The sequence below is a fragment of the Muntiacus reevesi genome, chromosome 3 (genome assembly GCF_963930625.1).
Source record: "Muntiacus reevesi chromosome 3, mMunRee1.1, whole genome shotgun sequence".
NCBI lineage: Eukaryota > Metazoa > Chordata > Mammalia > Artiodactyla > Cervidae > Muntiacus > Muntiacus reevesi.
The window spans coordinates 43,248,435-43,258,994 of NC_089251.1; the positions used below are offsets into that span (position 1 = coordinate 43,248,435).

Sequence of the window (10,560 nt, forward strand, 5' to 3'; positions counted from 1 at the left end):
CTTTTGTTTTATATATATGTGTGTGTATATATATATATATATGCTGTATATATCTTAAAGTTCTATTTCTTGGGCTCTAAGACAAGATATGCTCAGTTCAACCAACAGCAACTAAAAAGTTTAAGTGGTCCCTGGAACGGACCTGACTATATACAGCATTCCCGCCGAGGCGGAAGCCTGAGCCAGTTCTACGCAGGGCGGGGCTGTGCGCGAGAGGCTAAGGACGCGTTCCTCCCTTGGGTCTCCTACAAGCGCATCGGGCAGGAGAGGAGGAAACGCCAGGAGGCTCTGGCCTGCAGGCGGGGAGCGGGGCTGAGGGCAGCTGAGGGCACCAGCGGGGCTGGTGGCAGTCTGCAGGCGAGAAACGCTTAGCGGTTGTTTTGATTTGGAGTAGAGTGTGGGTACACTCCCAACAGGCAGACACATGCCAGTTAGTGACTCCAGTGTCCAGAAAGAATAAATTAAAGTGTAGGGCTCAAACAGCAAGACAGAGCGAAAAGCCTCCGAAGGCTGCAAGTGCATACACAGTAACTGTCCAGAAAGACTAGAAGAGGGCGACTTGGGAGTTCGGTGGGGGCTGAGGAGGGGAGCACACAGCTCTCCTGTATAGAACTTGTTGGCCAAGCCGAAGCACCGGTCCCCCCATCCAAGGGGTGGGTAGGGTTTGCACATCCCCCAAGCAAGTGGCACAAAGATGAGGGCGGCAGTGCAGCAATGGGCATCTTTTGGGGGCATGAAATTTCGGATCTGGAGAAGCCGAGGCAAAGGCGGGCGGTGCAGCAGCAGCAGCAACAGGACGGGGATCACGGAGGGCGCAGGTAGTTGCGTTTCTTCTCTTCCTCCCACTCCTGGGCTCACAAGACCTGAAACCTCCATGAGGCTTGGTCCTTATAGTCCAGACAGTCAGGCGAGTTGAAGTTGAGCTTCCAAGCGGAGGATGCAGCGGCAGCGCCAGGCTCCTTGTAATCCAAGCAGTCGGCAGAGTTGAAGGCGAGCCCCGAGCCGCCGTAGCCCTGGTGGTGGTGATGGTGGTGGTGGTGGTGGTGGTGGCCTGAGGACTGGCTCAGCGGGTGGTGTGCGTGGGGATGGTGGTGATGGTGGCTCGCCATGGAGGAGGGCGCCATAGGGCTGAGCTGGTGCGGGTGGTGATGCGAGTGCATGGGCGCTAAATACGAGCTGCAGTCCACGCCGCCAAAGTAGGAAGAGGAGGGCGTGGGGTAGCCCTGGCCATAGCTGCCGCCCTGGCCGTAGGACATGGGATAGGAGGCTGCGGCCGAGGCGGCTCCTGCGGCTACCGAGCGCTGCATACACGATGCATTGCTGGGTGCAGCCAAAGGCTCTGGCATCGACACTGAAGCGGGCGCCGAGCCGGGCGAGATGGAGGCCGGACTCCAGATGGAGGAGGTAGCAGGCGTACTCAACGACGGCGGGACCGCCACTGCTGGGTTCCCGCCCAGGCCTGCAGCCGCTGCCGCCGCGGGGTTGGCTGAGGCGCTGGATGCGGAGCTGGAGGACGAGGCGGAGCTGGACACAGCAGGCGGCGTGAACTGGCCGCTGCTTTCAGAGCCCGAGCTCTCCCGCACCGGGGACGACTTTTTCTTTGCTGGGCGGCTCTTGGTCCCACTCCCGCTCTGCTGCTGCTGGCGACATTTGGCGCGGCGGTTCTTGAACCAGACCTGCGGCAGGCCGAGTGGGGAAGAGCGTGTGAAGGGGCGAGTAGCGCTTGCCACTCCCCTGCCTCTTGCACCGACTCCGGCCTAGGAACCGTATCCCTCTCCGATCGACGCCTCCACCCCCTTCGGCCTGGCCAGACCCTGCATTCTCTACTCCACCCTCCCCCATCCTTCTGCTCAAAGACCCTCCTCTGGCAAAGTAGGGATGTGCACCTCCCCACCCCCACCCCCAGCTCAACTCTGTCGGGAGGGCGGAACATTTGTGTCTGTCCAGCCAGAAGTTCAGCCATCTCTAAACTGCTGCTGTTGGCCGCTTCCCAACAGACCTATGAATGTATGGAGGCCCTGTCTTCTGTGAATAGAGCTCGGGAAACTGCGGAGAGGCACAGAGCACGCCGCGGAATGGGGGGCAGTCACCAAGTCTAAGCCGGAGCCACTCTGCCCCATGGAGGCCTGGTGCTGGGCCGGGAGAGAATTTGGGTTGGGAGCAGGAGGCTGAATTAGAGGGGGACTACGGAAGGAAGCCTGAATAGAATTTCGTTGGACTTCTTGGCTCCAAGTGGGGAACCAAATAAGACAGTCACAAAGTTCTCACTCCTCTTGGAAGGCCCGGGTACAAAACATGGCATTCCTGTTCTCTCGAGCCTCTGGGAGGAAAAAGGCAAGATAAAAGGCCTTTGAGAAGAGTTCTGAGTTATGATCCGAACAGTATTTTCGGGGCCCTTTCATCACACACACACACACACACACACACACACACAAAACAAAACAAAAAACCCACAAAAACTACCCAGAAAGAGCAAAGCTGGTAGCCAGATTTTGCGTTCAGCATCCTCTCAGAGCAAAGGAAACGGTCTAATCACACTGCCGCCACCCGTGGGGCACACTTCCAGACAGGGGACCAGGCTTTGGCCAAGCCCCCACTCTTTCATTTCCAGGATTCCCGGGACACAAGGACAGGGCGGAGGCAGAATTCAAGACCCGGAAGGAAACTGCCAGGCCCTGGGGTGGCCAAAGAGGCAGGGGACAAGTGTCGGGCTTGGCCTCCTGCAATCCTAAAAAAGACTTCGGAGAGCGAAGGCGCCCCGGGGTCAAAGGCCCAATTCAGGGCTCTAAGGTAGTTCCTTTAATTTTGGCCCCTCTGCCAGGCCCGGGCCCAGCGCTAGGGGGAGTCTGAGAGGGGCTGCCCAGCCTGTAAGCCCGCCCTCAGACCAGACCACTTCCCAGCCAGGCCCAGCACCCCTCCCCGGACCCTGGAAACCCCCCGCGCGCGCACCTGGACTCTGGACTCTGGCAGGTTGATCTTGAGCGCCACCTCCTCGCGCATGAAGATGTCTGGGTAGCGAGTCTTGGCGAAGAGCGCCTCAAGCACGTCCAGCTGAGAGCGCGTGAAGGTGGTGCGCTCGCGTCGCTGCTTCCGTGGGGTGGCTGAAGGGAAACGCGGGGGCGCGTCGGGTCAGTGGTGGCCACGCGGACTCGCGCTAGAGGATACGGACAGGACCCTCGCAGGCCCTGGACCAGGTCGTTGCAAAAGAAAGCCGAACTCCGAGCAAAAAAAAAGAACTCCCCAGGGAAGCGAGCCTGACAGGCCACAGGTGGGAGAAACTGCGGGTGTGCCTCATTGGCACACCGACACTCCTGATTGTCTCCGACACTCCAGGGCTGCCCCTTCCCTGCCTCTCAGAGGTTAAGAAAGGAGGAGAAGTTATACAATCTTTCTTCCTTCGCTGCCCCCCTGCCAACACTCTCCCTGACTGGAGGGTGGGGAAGGGGTGTGCCGAAACATGTCCTGGAAAACATTTTCCGAGGTAATAAATGGAGGTGAAGAAACGGAACCTAGACAAGAAGGCCAGGATTTGGCTCAAGTCGTCCACATCAACAGTGCAGAAGTTGGTGCAGGCCACCCATCTAGAGGACAATTTAATTATGGAGGGAGAATCCCTCTACCTTACCTCAGCCAGTCGCTTTGCATAAGGCAAGCTCGGCCTTTCCTGTGAGGGCCAAGCGAGTGTCCTCATTCCTCGTTCAGTGTAGAGGGGGAAAGGCATAGATTCTTTCGATCTCTCTTTCTCACACACACCCCACCCATGGGAAACGAATCCGTGGGTAAATGCGCCTGACAACTGGAGAGAAGCCCGTGTGGCCGGGCTGGAGGGCTCACGTCTCACGTCTTAGCCACCCTGGCCCAACTTCCCGACCAGGATCTGCCCTCCGAGTCAGCGCGCGCCCTGCACTTAAGAGACTAGGTAACCGGTTCCCTGGGCCTAATCTGGGACAAGATTTGTGCTCAAACCCAGAGGCTGGGGATTTCCCAGATTTCTAAGGGAGGAGGGTGTGGGGGGGTCGATGCTCACCCGGATAACCCACGGAGGGGTGTAGGAGGTCCATGGCTGGCCCGGCTAGACCGAGCCCATTCATACCATATGGGGGTTGTTTGAGGTAAGACATCATGCTAACAGCTGGGTGGAGGCGCCCCGACGGATCCAGGGGGCCGGGGACCAGGCGCAGTGCGGGGCTCCCACTGCGCAGTCCTTCAAGCTCTGTTGCGTCTGGGGGCCCGGCCTATGGAGACATGAGACACACCGAAACGGTCATTCCAAGCCTTCACGGCTTCCTGGTCTTGCTGGAGGAAGGCGTCAAAGAATGGGGAGGTGACGCAGGTTATGGATCTGTGCAGAACTCGGCTCTATAAGTCCTTAGCCCAAGGACCACAGCTTCTTTGAAAAGTAAAATTTCTGGATCATTATTACCTCTTTTGGGGCTTGGAATGGGCCAGACACTCGTAGGGCGACGCTAGGAGTGAGAAGAGGTTAAAATCAGGGGCAAACTTGAGAGGTCAGAGCCCAAACCGCAGAGTGTGCTAGGTCCCAAGACTAGGCAAAAATCTGTCCGGTGGGAGAGGGCATCACACCACACAAGCAAACATCCCCTCGACCTCGAGGCGGCAGGAGACCCAGAGCACGAGGGGTTGTTTCGTTTTGTTTCAAATGCTTTTGAAAGTGGGACGGACAGGTAGACTCCAGAGAGCCAAGGTGAGGCACTGCGGAGGGCTCGCGGCACCTGGGCCTCTCCGGGACGCATTGCCCACTGAGTACCTCCTTCCAGAGTCTCCGCGGCTGGGTCCCGGGCCTAGAGCCCACAGCCGCCCTTTCGGTTTACCTCCCTGTGCATGGCCGCTGAGAGATTGCTTACCCGTAATCCCACCCACACGTCGACCACCGATTCGAGCCCAGGTCCGGCTGAGGCGACCAGAAGGCGCCACCGTACAGGTGGCGGTTCTAACACGCCGTCCGAAATCACCCGCACCTCTCCACAGCCGCAGGCCGTGCTTCCCCAGAGCAAGTCGGTCCCGGCTGCGGACAATAGGGTCCCGGCCGGGGTTGAAAGGTGACCTAACCAGCGCCCCAAGGGTCTGGCGGATTTGGGAAGCCTCAGTGCAGTAAAGTCTGATGCGCTTCCCGCTTATCCTACTAACTGAACCGGCGCCCCAGGACCCAATCCAAACTAGAGAACTAGGCCTCTGCGGCGTAGCTCGCGCTGCCCCGGGCAGGAAGGTCGACGCCTGGCTTCCCCAAGTTGCCCCCAAAACTGAGGTGCTACAATCAGGAGTCAGGAAGTAGCGCTGAAAGAGTGGGACGGAGATCCCAAAGGACCTGTCGCTTTAGCCCGCTTCACAGGAACTTAAAGCAGACCTGGGACCCGGGCTAGAAGAGTTCAGGGAAAGAAAGAAGTTAGAGCTAGAGAAGTCGCCCGCTGCTCTCCCCAGGAACCCACGGTCTCGGCCGGGAGAACTCGGTTTGCAGGGAAGGCGGCGGAAGGGAAAGAGCCGGGGCCAAGGGAGAATGGGACTCAGCTGTGGCGACTTTGCTAGACTGCAATGTGAGTTTTCAAAGACTTTCTTCAAACTTAGCACTTCAGCTGGGTTACTTCGGAGGAGGCGGGGGAGGGGTGCGGGGCCGCAGCGGAGCTCCGGGGTCCTCCGCTCAGCAAGAGGGGAGCCAGGTGGCTTCCCAGCCCCGCCCCCCACCCCCCACGCCAGGGACCGGGGAAGCGGGGACCCGTTTGAGCAGGGGGAGACAAGAGCCACCGACGCGTTCCCAGAGCCCCGGGCGGCCAGCGGCTTTCTCCTTACCTGCCCTCAGCTGCCGGGGCCGCTCACCATCTACCTCACGCCCTCACACAGACCCTCTGGGCGGCCAACCTGCAAAACAGAGCGGCACAGGAATTACCCGCGGGGCCGGGCGGTGGGTCAGGGACCCGCCGGATTTCTTTCTTTCCCCAACTTCCCCCCTCCCTTTCTTTTTCTTTCTAGTGGCTTTGTGCGTGTCCCTCCAGGTTTCACTTTATTGCACAGACACTTTGTTTGCAAAGCCCCACACACTCCCGACACAGTGCCTCGCCCGGGACCTCACCGAGGGGGCCGCAAGGAGAAGGTGGGGGTGAGAGGGGCAGAGCTGGGAGGTGGCTCGAGGTTGCCGTGGCACTCCGTGCAGCGTGGAGGCGGTGGGGGCTGGGGAAGTCCTGCAGAGGCACTTTGCAAACTAAATAAATCAAGCGAGTTACCTTGTCGGAGTGGCTTGTCTCGCCGGGTTGTTTAGGTGATTGGAAATGTAGCCTGATGAAGATTGATCACCTTTCTACTGCCCTCCCCGGGTATGTGAACGCGAGGTGAGTGCGTAACGGGGCTAGGCTGCCAATCCCCGGCCCCGCGCGGGCTGAGTGACAGGGAGCCGGGCAATGGCAGCACGAGCCGGGGGTTACCTCCGCGCTCCCCCGCCCTCCCCCGCCCCCTGCACCCCGCCCTCACCGTCCGCCCGCCCCGCCCCGGTCGCGCGCTAACTCCGGGGCTAGACTGGCAAACGCAGCGCAGAGCAAGACAGGCAAGGCGAGCGCCGCGCGGGAGCCCGGGCCGCGGAGGGGAACGCTGGCCTTCAGGCCGCCCCGGGGCTCCCCGCCCTTCTCTCGCCCTTTTGGCGCCCTGGAGGGAGTGGCAGAGAGGAGGCGAGGTGCTGGAGAACCGGTTCCCTCGCTCTCTGGCACGCCACCCGATGAGCGCGAGGAGCCGGGAGCTGCGGGCTGGAGGGGAACGGGCCTCCGGCCCCTTTCCCGACGCCGCGGGCCCCAGAGTCTTCACGCACCGGGCCACCACCCGCAGACGCACGCGGCGGGCGGCTCGTGCTGGTCCCGGCTACTTTGCTGAGCGCGGGAGCAGCCCCGAGTGCGCAGATCCCGCCTCCGCGCCTCAGGACTCCGGTGCCCGTGAGCTGCACCCGCAGGGGAGGCACGGCCACTTACCTGCTCTTCAACGTCTCCTGCGGTTCCCAGTCCCCACAATAGGTGTTTGCAAATCCTGAACGCTTCTTTTGAAATGTGGGCTCCCAGCGTCCCCTCCCCTTTACACGTACACTGTACTTCTGAATCGAAAGGTTTGGATAGAAAACTTTGTCTTTCACACTGGCTCCTTTTACTAGGGACAGTCTGGTGGAAAACGTGGCCATAGACACTGCCCTCAATTTCCTTCCCTCATGCCGCCGGAGCCTCCTTGAGCGATCTCCCCGGATAGTTCGTACTGGCGAAGCCCATTTTCCAGTCGAACAAACTTCTCAAAACACGTCTACCTGGGTGGACTTTTCAAAGCGCAAAAAAAGTGTTTGCGCCCCAACACTGAGTAAGGTAATTCTTTTAAATGGCACCTCCTCCTGAATATTAGGCACGACTTTACTTACCCCCTTTCGAGGAATTCCTACCGCTTCTTCTTAATCTCCCCCCGCCCCCTCCCCTCCACCTCAACAGGCGGAGTGAAAAGTTTGAACCGGAATAAGTGTGAGGGCGAGTCAAGGAGCCGACGGGCGCTTCGCGGTGGGGAGCGCCGGCGCTGCGGGGCCGCGGGGTAGGGCACCGAGAGCGCACCGGGAGCGGGGCGAGGAGGTGGCGGGGAAGGAAGGGGGAGCCCGCTGAGTGAAAAGGGGCCGCGGCCGCCGCTCATCAAAGTGCTTCCCCTCCCCCAAGCGACACTTTCCTTTGGAGTCCGAATAAAATACGGTAACAGAATATGATGGAGGGCACACTGTTTCCTTAACTGCTTCTCAAAGAACCCGGGAGATCTTCTTAGGACCTTTAATAAGGCTTTGGTCGGTCCTTTTGTTGATCTCTCAAAATCAACTCCTTCTAATTGAAGTTGGAGCTGAAAGCGAGCTAATGTTCAAAGAAAGTGGCCGCCAGACTAACGAAATTACATTTTTTTTTTTTTTTTTGACGATGAGGGAACATCTAATCAAAGGGGCAAAAGAGGAGGGGTGTGGGGGGGGGAGTATGAAGGAGAAAAGGTTTTACAAGATCCTTCTCTGGTTCACAAAAGTCAGCGACACGGGTGCTTCTCTCCAGAACAAAGACACCGCGACCCATTCACAAAAGCAAGAGAAAGAGAGAGCGAAAACAATGAAAGAACGAGAGAAAAGGGAAAACATGAACAAGATAAAGCCTTAACAGGAAAAGAAACTGCGCAGAGCGCAGCGCTGACTAGAGCGGGGACACACCTTAGGCTCGCGCAGGCCCCCGCGGGGGAATAGTTCGCGAGGCCCTGGGCTCCGAGCCCCCGAAATACGCAGAGATTTAAAGAAAGAAACGAAATGTAGCCCCCGCCTTCGGTTCTGGGGAAAAACGCTGGCTGAAGCGCACTAGTTTGCCGGGGAGAGTTGGCCGGCGCGCTGGGCACACTCCCCTGAGCTTCTGCGGCTCCGCGCCTCTATCCCGGCGCTATCCCGGCCGGGGCCTGCGCGCTGTATGCCCGGGTTAGCCCTCCCAGGCCTCGGTGCGTGCCGGGTCTCCCCAACCCTAGTCCTCCCGCCTCCTCCCGGCCTCTCTTCGCTTGCAGCGGCGGCGCTGGGCCGAGGTCCGGCAAGGTGGGGCGGCTGTGCGCTCTGGAATGTGCTCTGGCGGTCCCCAGGGCCCTCCACGCGGGAGCCAGGCTCTCTCGGTTCCAGATGCGGCCGCTGTCTCGGGGAAGTTGGGAGGTATCAAGTAGCACAATTTTTTGTCCCCTAATGAGAGTATTTATCTAATCCCAAATTGCAGGCGTATTTTCTTAATGCTCAACCCGTAAAACCCCGGGATTAAGAGAAGAAAAAAGAGAGAGAGGAGAAGGGAGAGGGAGGAGAGTGAAGAGGGGGAGATTGAGATGAAAGTTTCTTGTATGCGGCGGAAAGGACTCAGGCAGCACGTCGCTAGGCAAATATCCAGGTGGGAGACGCTGGGCCCGAAGCCTCGACCGTTCCAGCAACCGCCGCAGCTCGGGGAGGGGAAGAGGGGGCCCTTGCCTGGGGAGAGCCGGTGGACTCAGCTCGAGGCCCCCGGGCCGAGGAGGGGGCGTGGGAGCTGGGCCCTGGCTTTAGCATCCAGGTGACCTCGAGGCTGGGCCAGACTCGGGGAGGACACTTGGGGCGGGGGAGGGGTTTGGCTCCGGGGCCGTGGGATCCCGGCCAGGGGCGGAAGTTCTGCACCGGCCCGCGGGGCTGTGCCCAAGCCAGCCCGCAGCCAACACTCCTCCTCCACCTCGGCGATCCCAGGGCCCACAGCTTCTTTTGCAGCCGCGCGGGCTTTCGGGTCCACGGCCTCTGGACGTGCTGGGCTCGCGCCTGCGCCCGGGACGCAAGACTTTGGGCACCACGCGACGAAATCCGGACGCGGCGCCTTCGTCGCGGGCCCGACCGCGCCGCTCCCCGGGGGCCGCTGCGGGGCGTGCGGTCGCCACAAAGCAGCCCGAATGGAAACCCCGCGAGGCTCGGGGCTGAGGCAGGAGGGGCAGGGAGAGGGGCAGCAAGTCTGGAGCTAGCGAAGGTTTGTCCCTTGGCAGGTCGGGAGCGGTTTAGGAGAGCCCCCTCTCGGCGAGGCTCCGCGGGAGGGAAGGTTCCCGGAATTCGAATTCTGTGTAAATGGAGTGGGTGACGCCGGTCGCCCAAGTCCCAGGCTGCTCCGGGCTGGAGGTTTCCGTCTGCCGGTTTCCCTAGGGTTAGAGCCGGGCTCTGAGAGCTTCTTCCCTCAGGGAGCGTAGCCTTCTCTTTTCTCCTGCTCAAATGAAGAGGGCAAATCCCGATTTCATTTGGTTCTGGTAACTTTTCAGTAACTTCCTTAAATTCTTGTCATGAAATTCTACTTTAGGGTGGTTTTTTACCATTTTGAAAGACTGGCGGCTGCATACTTTTTGAAAGGAATTTGTGTGTATTAGTATAAATATTTGTATGTATATGTACGCATTATGATCGAGGCTAACTATAAATGCTAGTGGACTGTTTTCTCTGTCTCCAGACTTGTTGAACGAGCTTTGTTTCAGTCACCTTGGTAGAGTGATGGAAACTACCATAAAATCGCCAGGTTTTTTTCTGTAGCTTAGAACTTCTTGTTTAAAGTTCCCTTTCCCTCATCTCATACACACAAACCTGCACACACCCTCCTCCTCCCCCGCTCCAACAATAACCCCTCTTCCTTTCACTTCAGCACCTACAGTCTGGAGGGTTATCAGAAGTCATAGTTATTCCTCATATGAGTGCAAAATTATAAAAACGGCAAATTAGAACATATTAGCTTTTTTCCCCCCAGTGTTGTGTATTCACAAATTTCCTCAAATCTTTAACAGAGATGACCCTTTAATACATGGTTGTTTACACAGCTTAAGAAAATATGACCAATTGCTTTTCAATTCACATTGGTGTGTCAGCAGGGCCCCTTTGGGGTGTAAACTTATTCAGATCCAAATACAGCCCAGTATCCTGCCCTGCATTCAAGAGGACCATTTTTTTTTCCCACATGAAGAGTCTTATGAATACAAAAACTTCTCTCAAACCAGTGTCAAGTTTTCATTACAAAGAAGTAGCAGCAGTGTTTAAGGTAA

At 58.4% G+C, this 10,560-nt stretch overlaps 1 protein-coding gene across 3 annotated transcripts; it reads right to left on the reverse strand.

The window, feature by feature from the left end:
- Positions 1-854: 854 nt before the first annotated feature.
- OTX1 (orthodenticle homeobox 1) lies at positions 855-4,148 on the reverse strand. 3 transcript variants are annotated; one of them, XM_065927259.1, is made up of 6 exons: positions 4,024-4,124; positions 3,570-3,581; positions 2,950-3,109; positions 1,526-1,676; positions 1,351-1,441; positions 855-1,320 (listed from the first exon to the last, which is right to left on the reverse strand). In XM_065927259.1, the coding sequence occupies exons 1-6, from the start codon at positions 4,122-4,124 to the stop codon at positions 855-857; spliced, it is 981 nt and encodes a 326-aa protein (XP_065783331.1). The 3 variants fall into 3 exon arrangements, with proteins under 3 accessions (XP_065783331.1, XP_065783329.1, XP_065783328.1); XM_065927257.1 differs by lacking the exon at positions 3,570-3,581 and having other exon boundaries at positions 2,950-3,101; positions 4,028-4,148; XM_065927256.1 differs by lacking the exon at positions 3,570-3,581 and having other exon boundaries at positions 855-1,676; positions 2,950-3,101; positions 4,028-4,148.
- Positions 4,149-10,560: the final 6,412 nt, after the last annotated feature.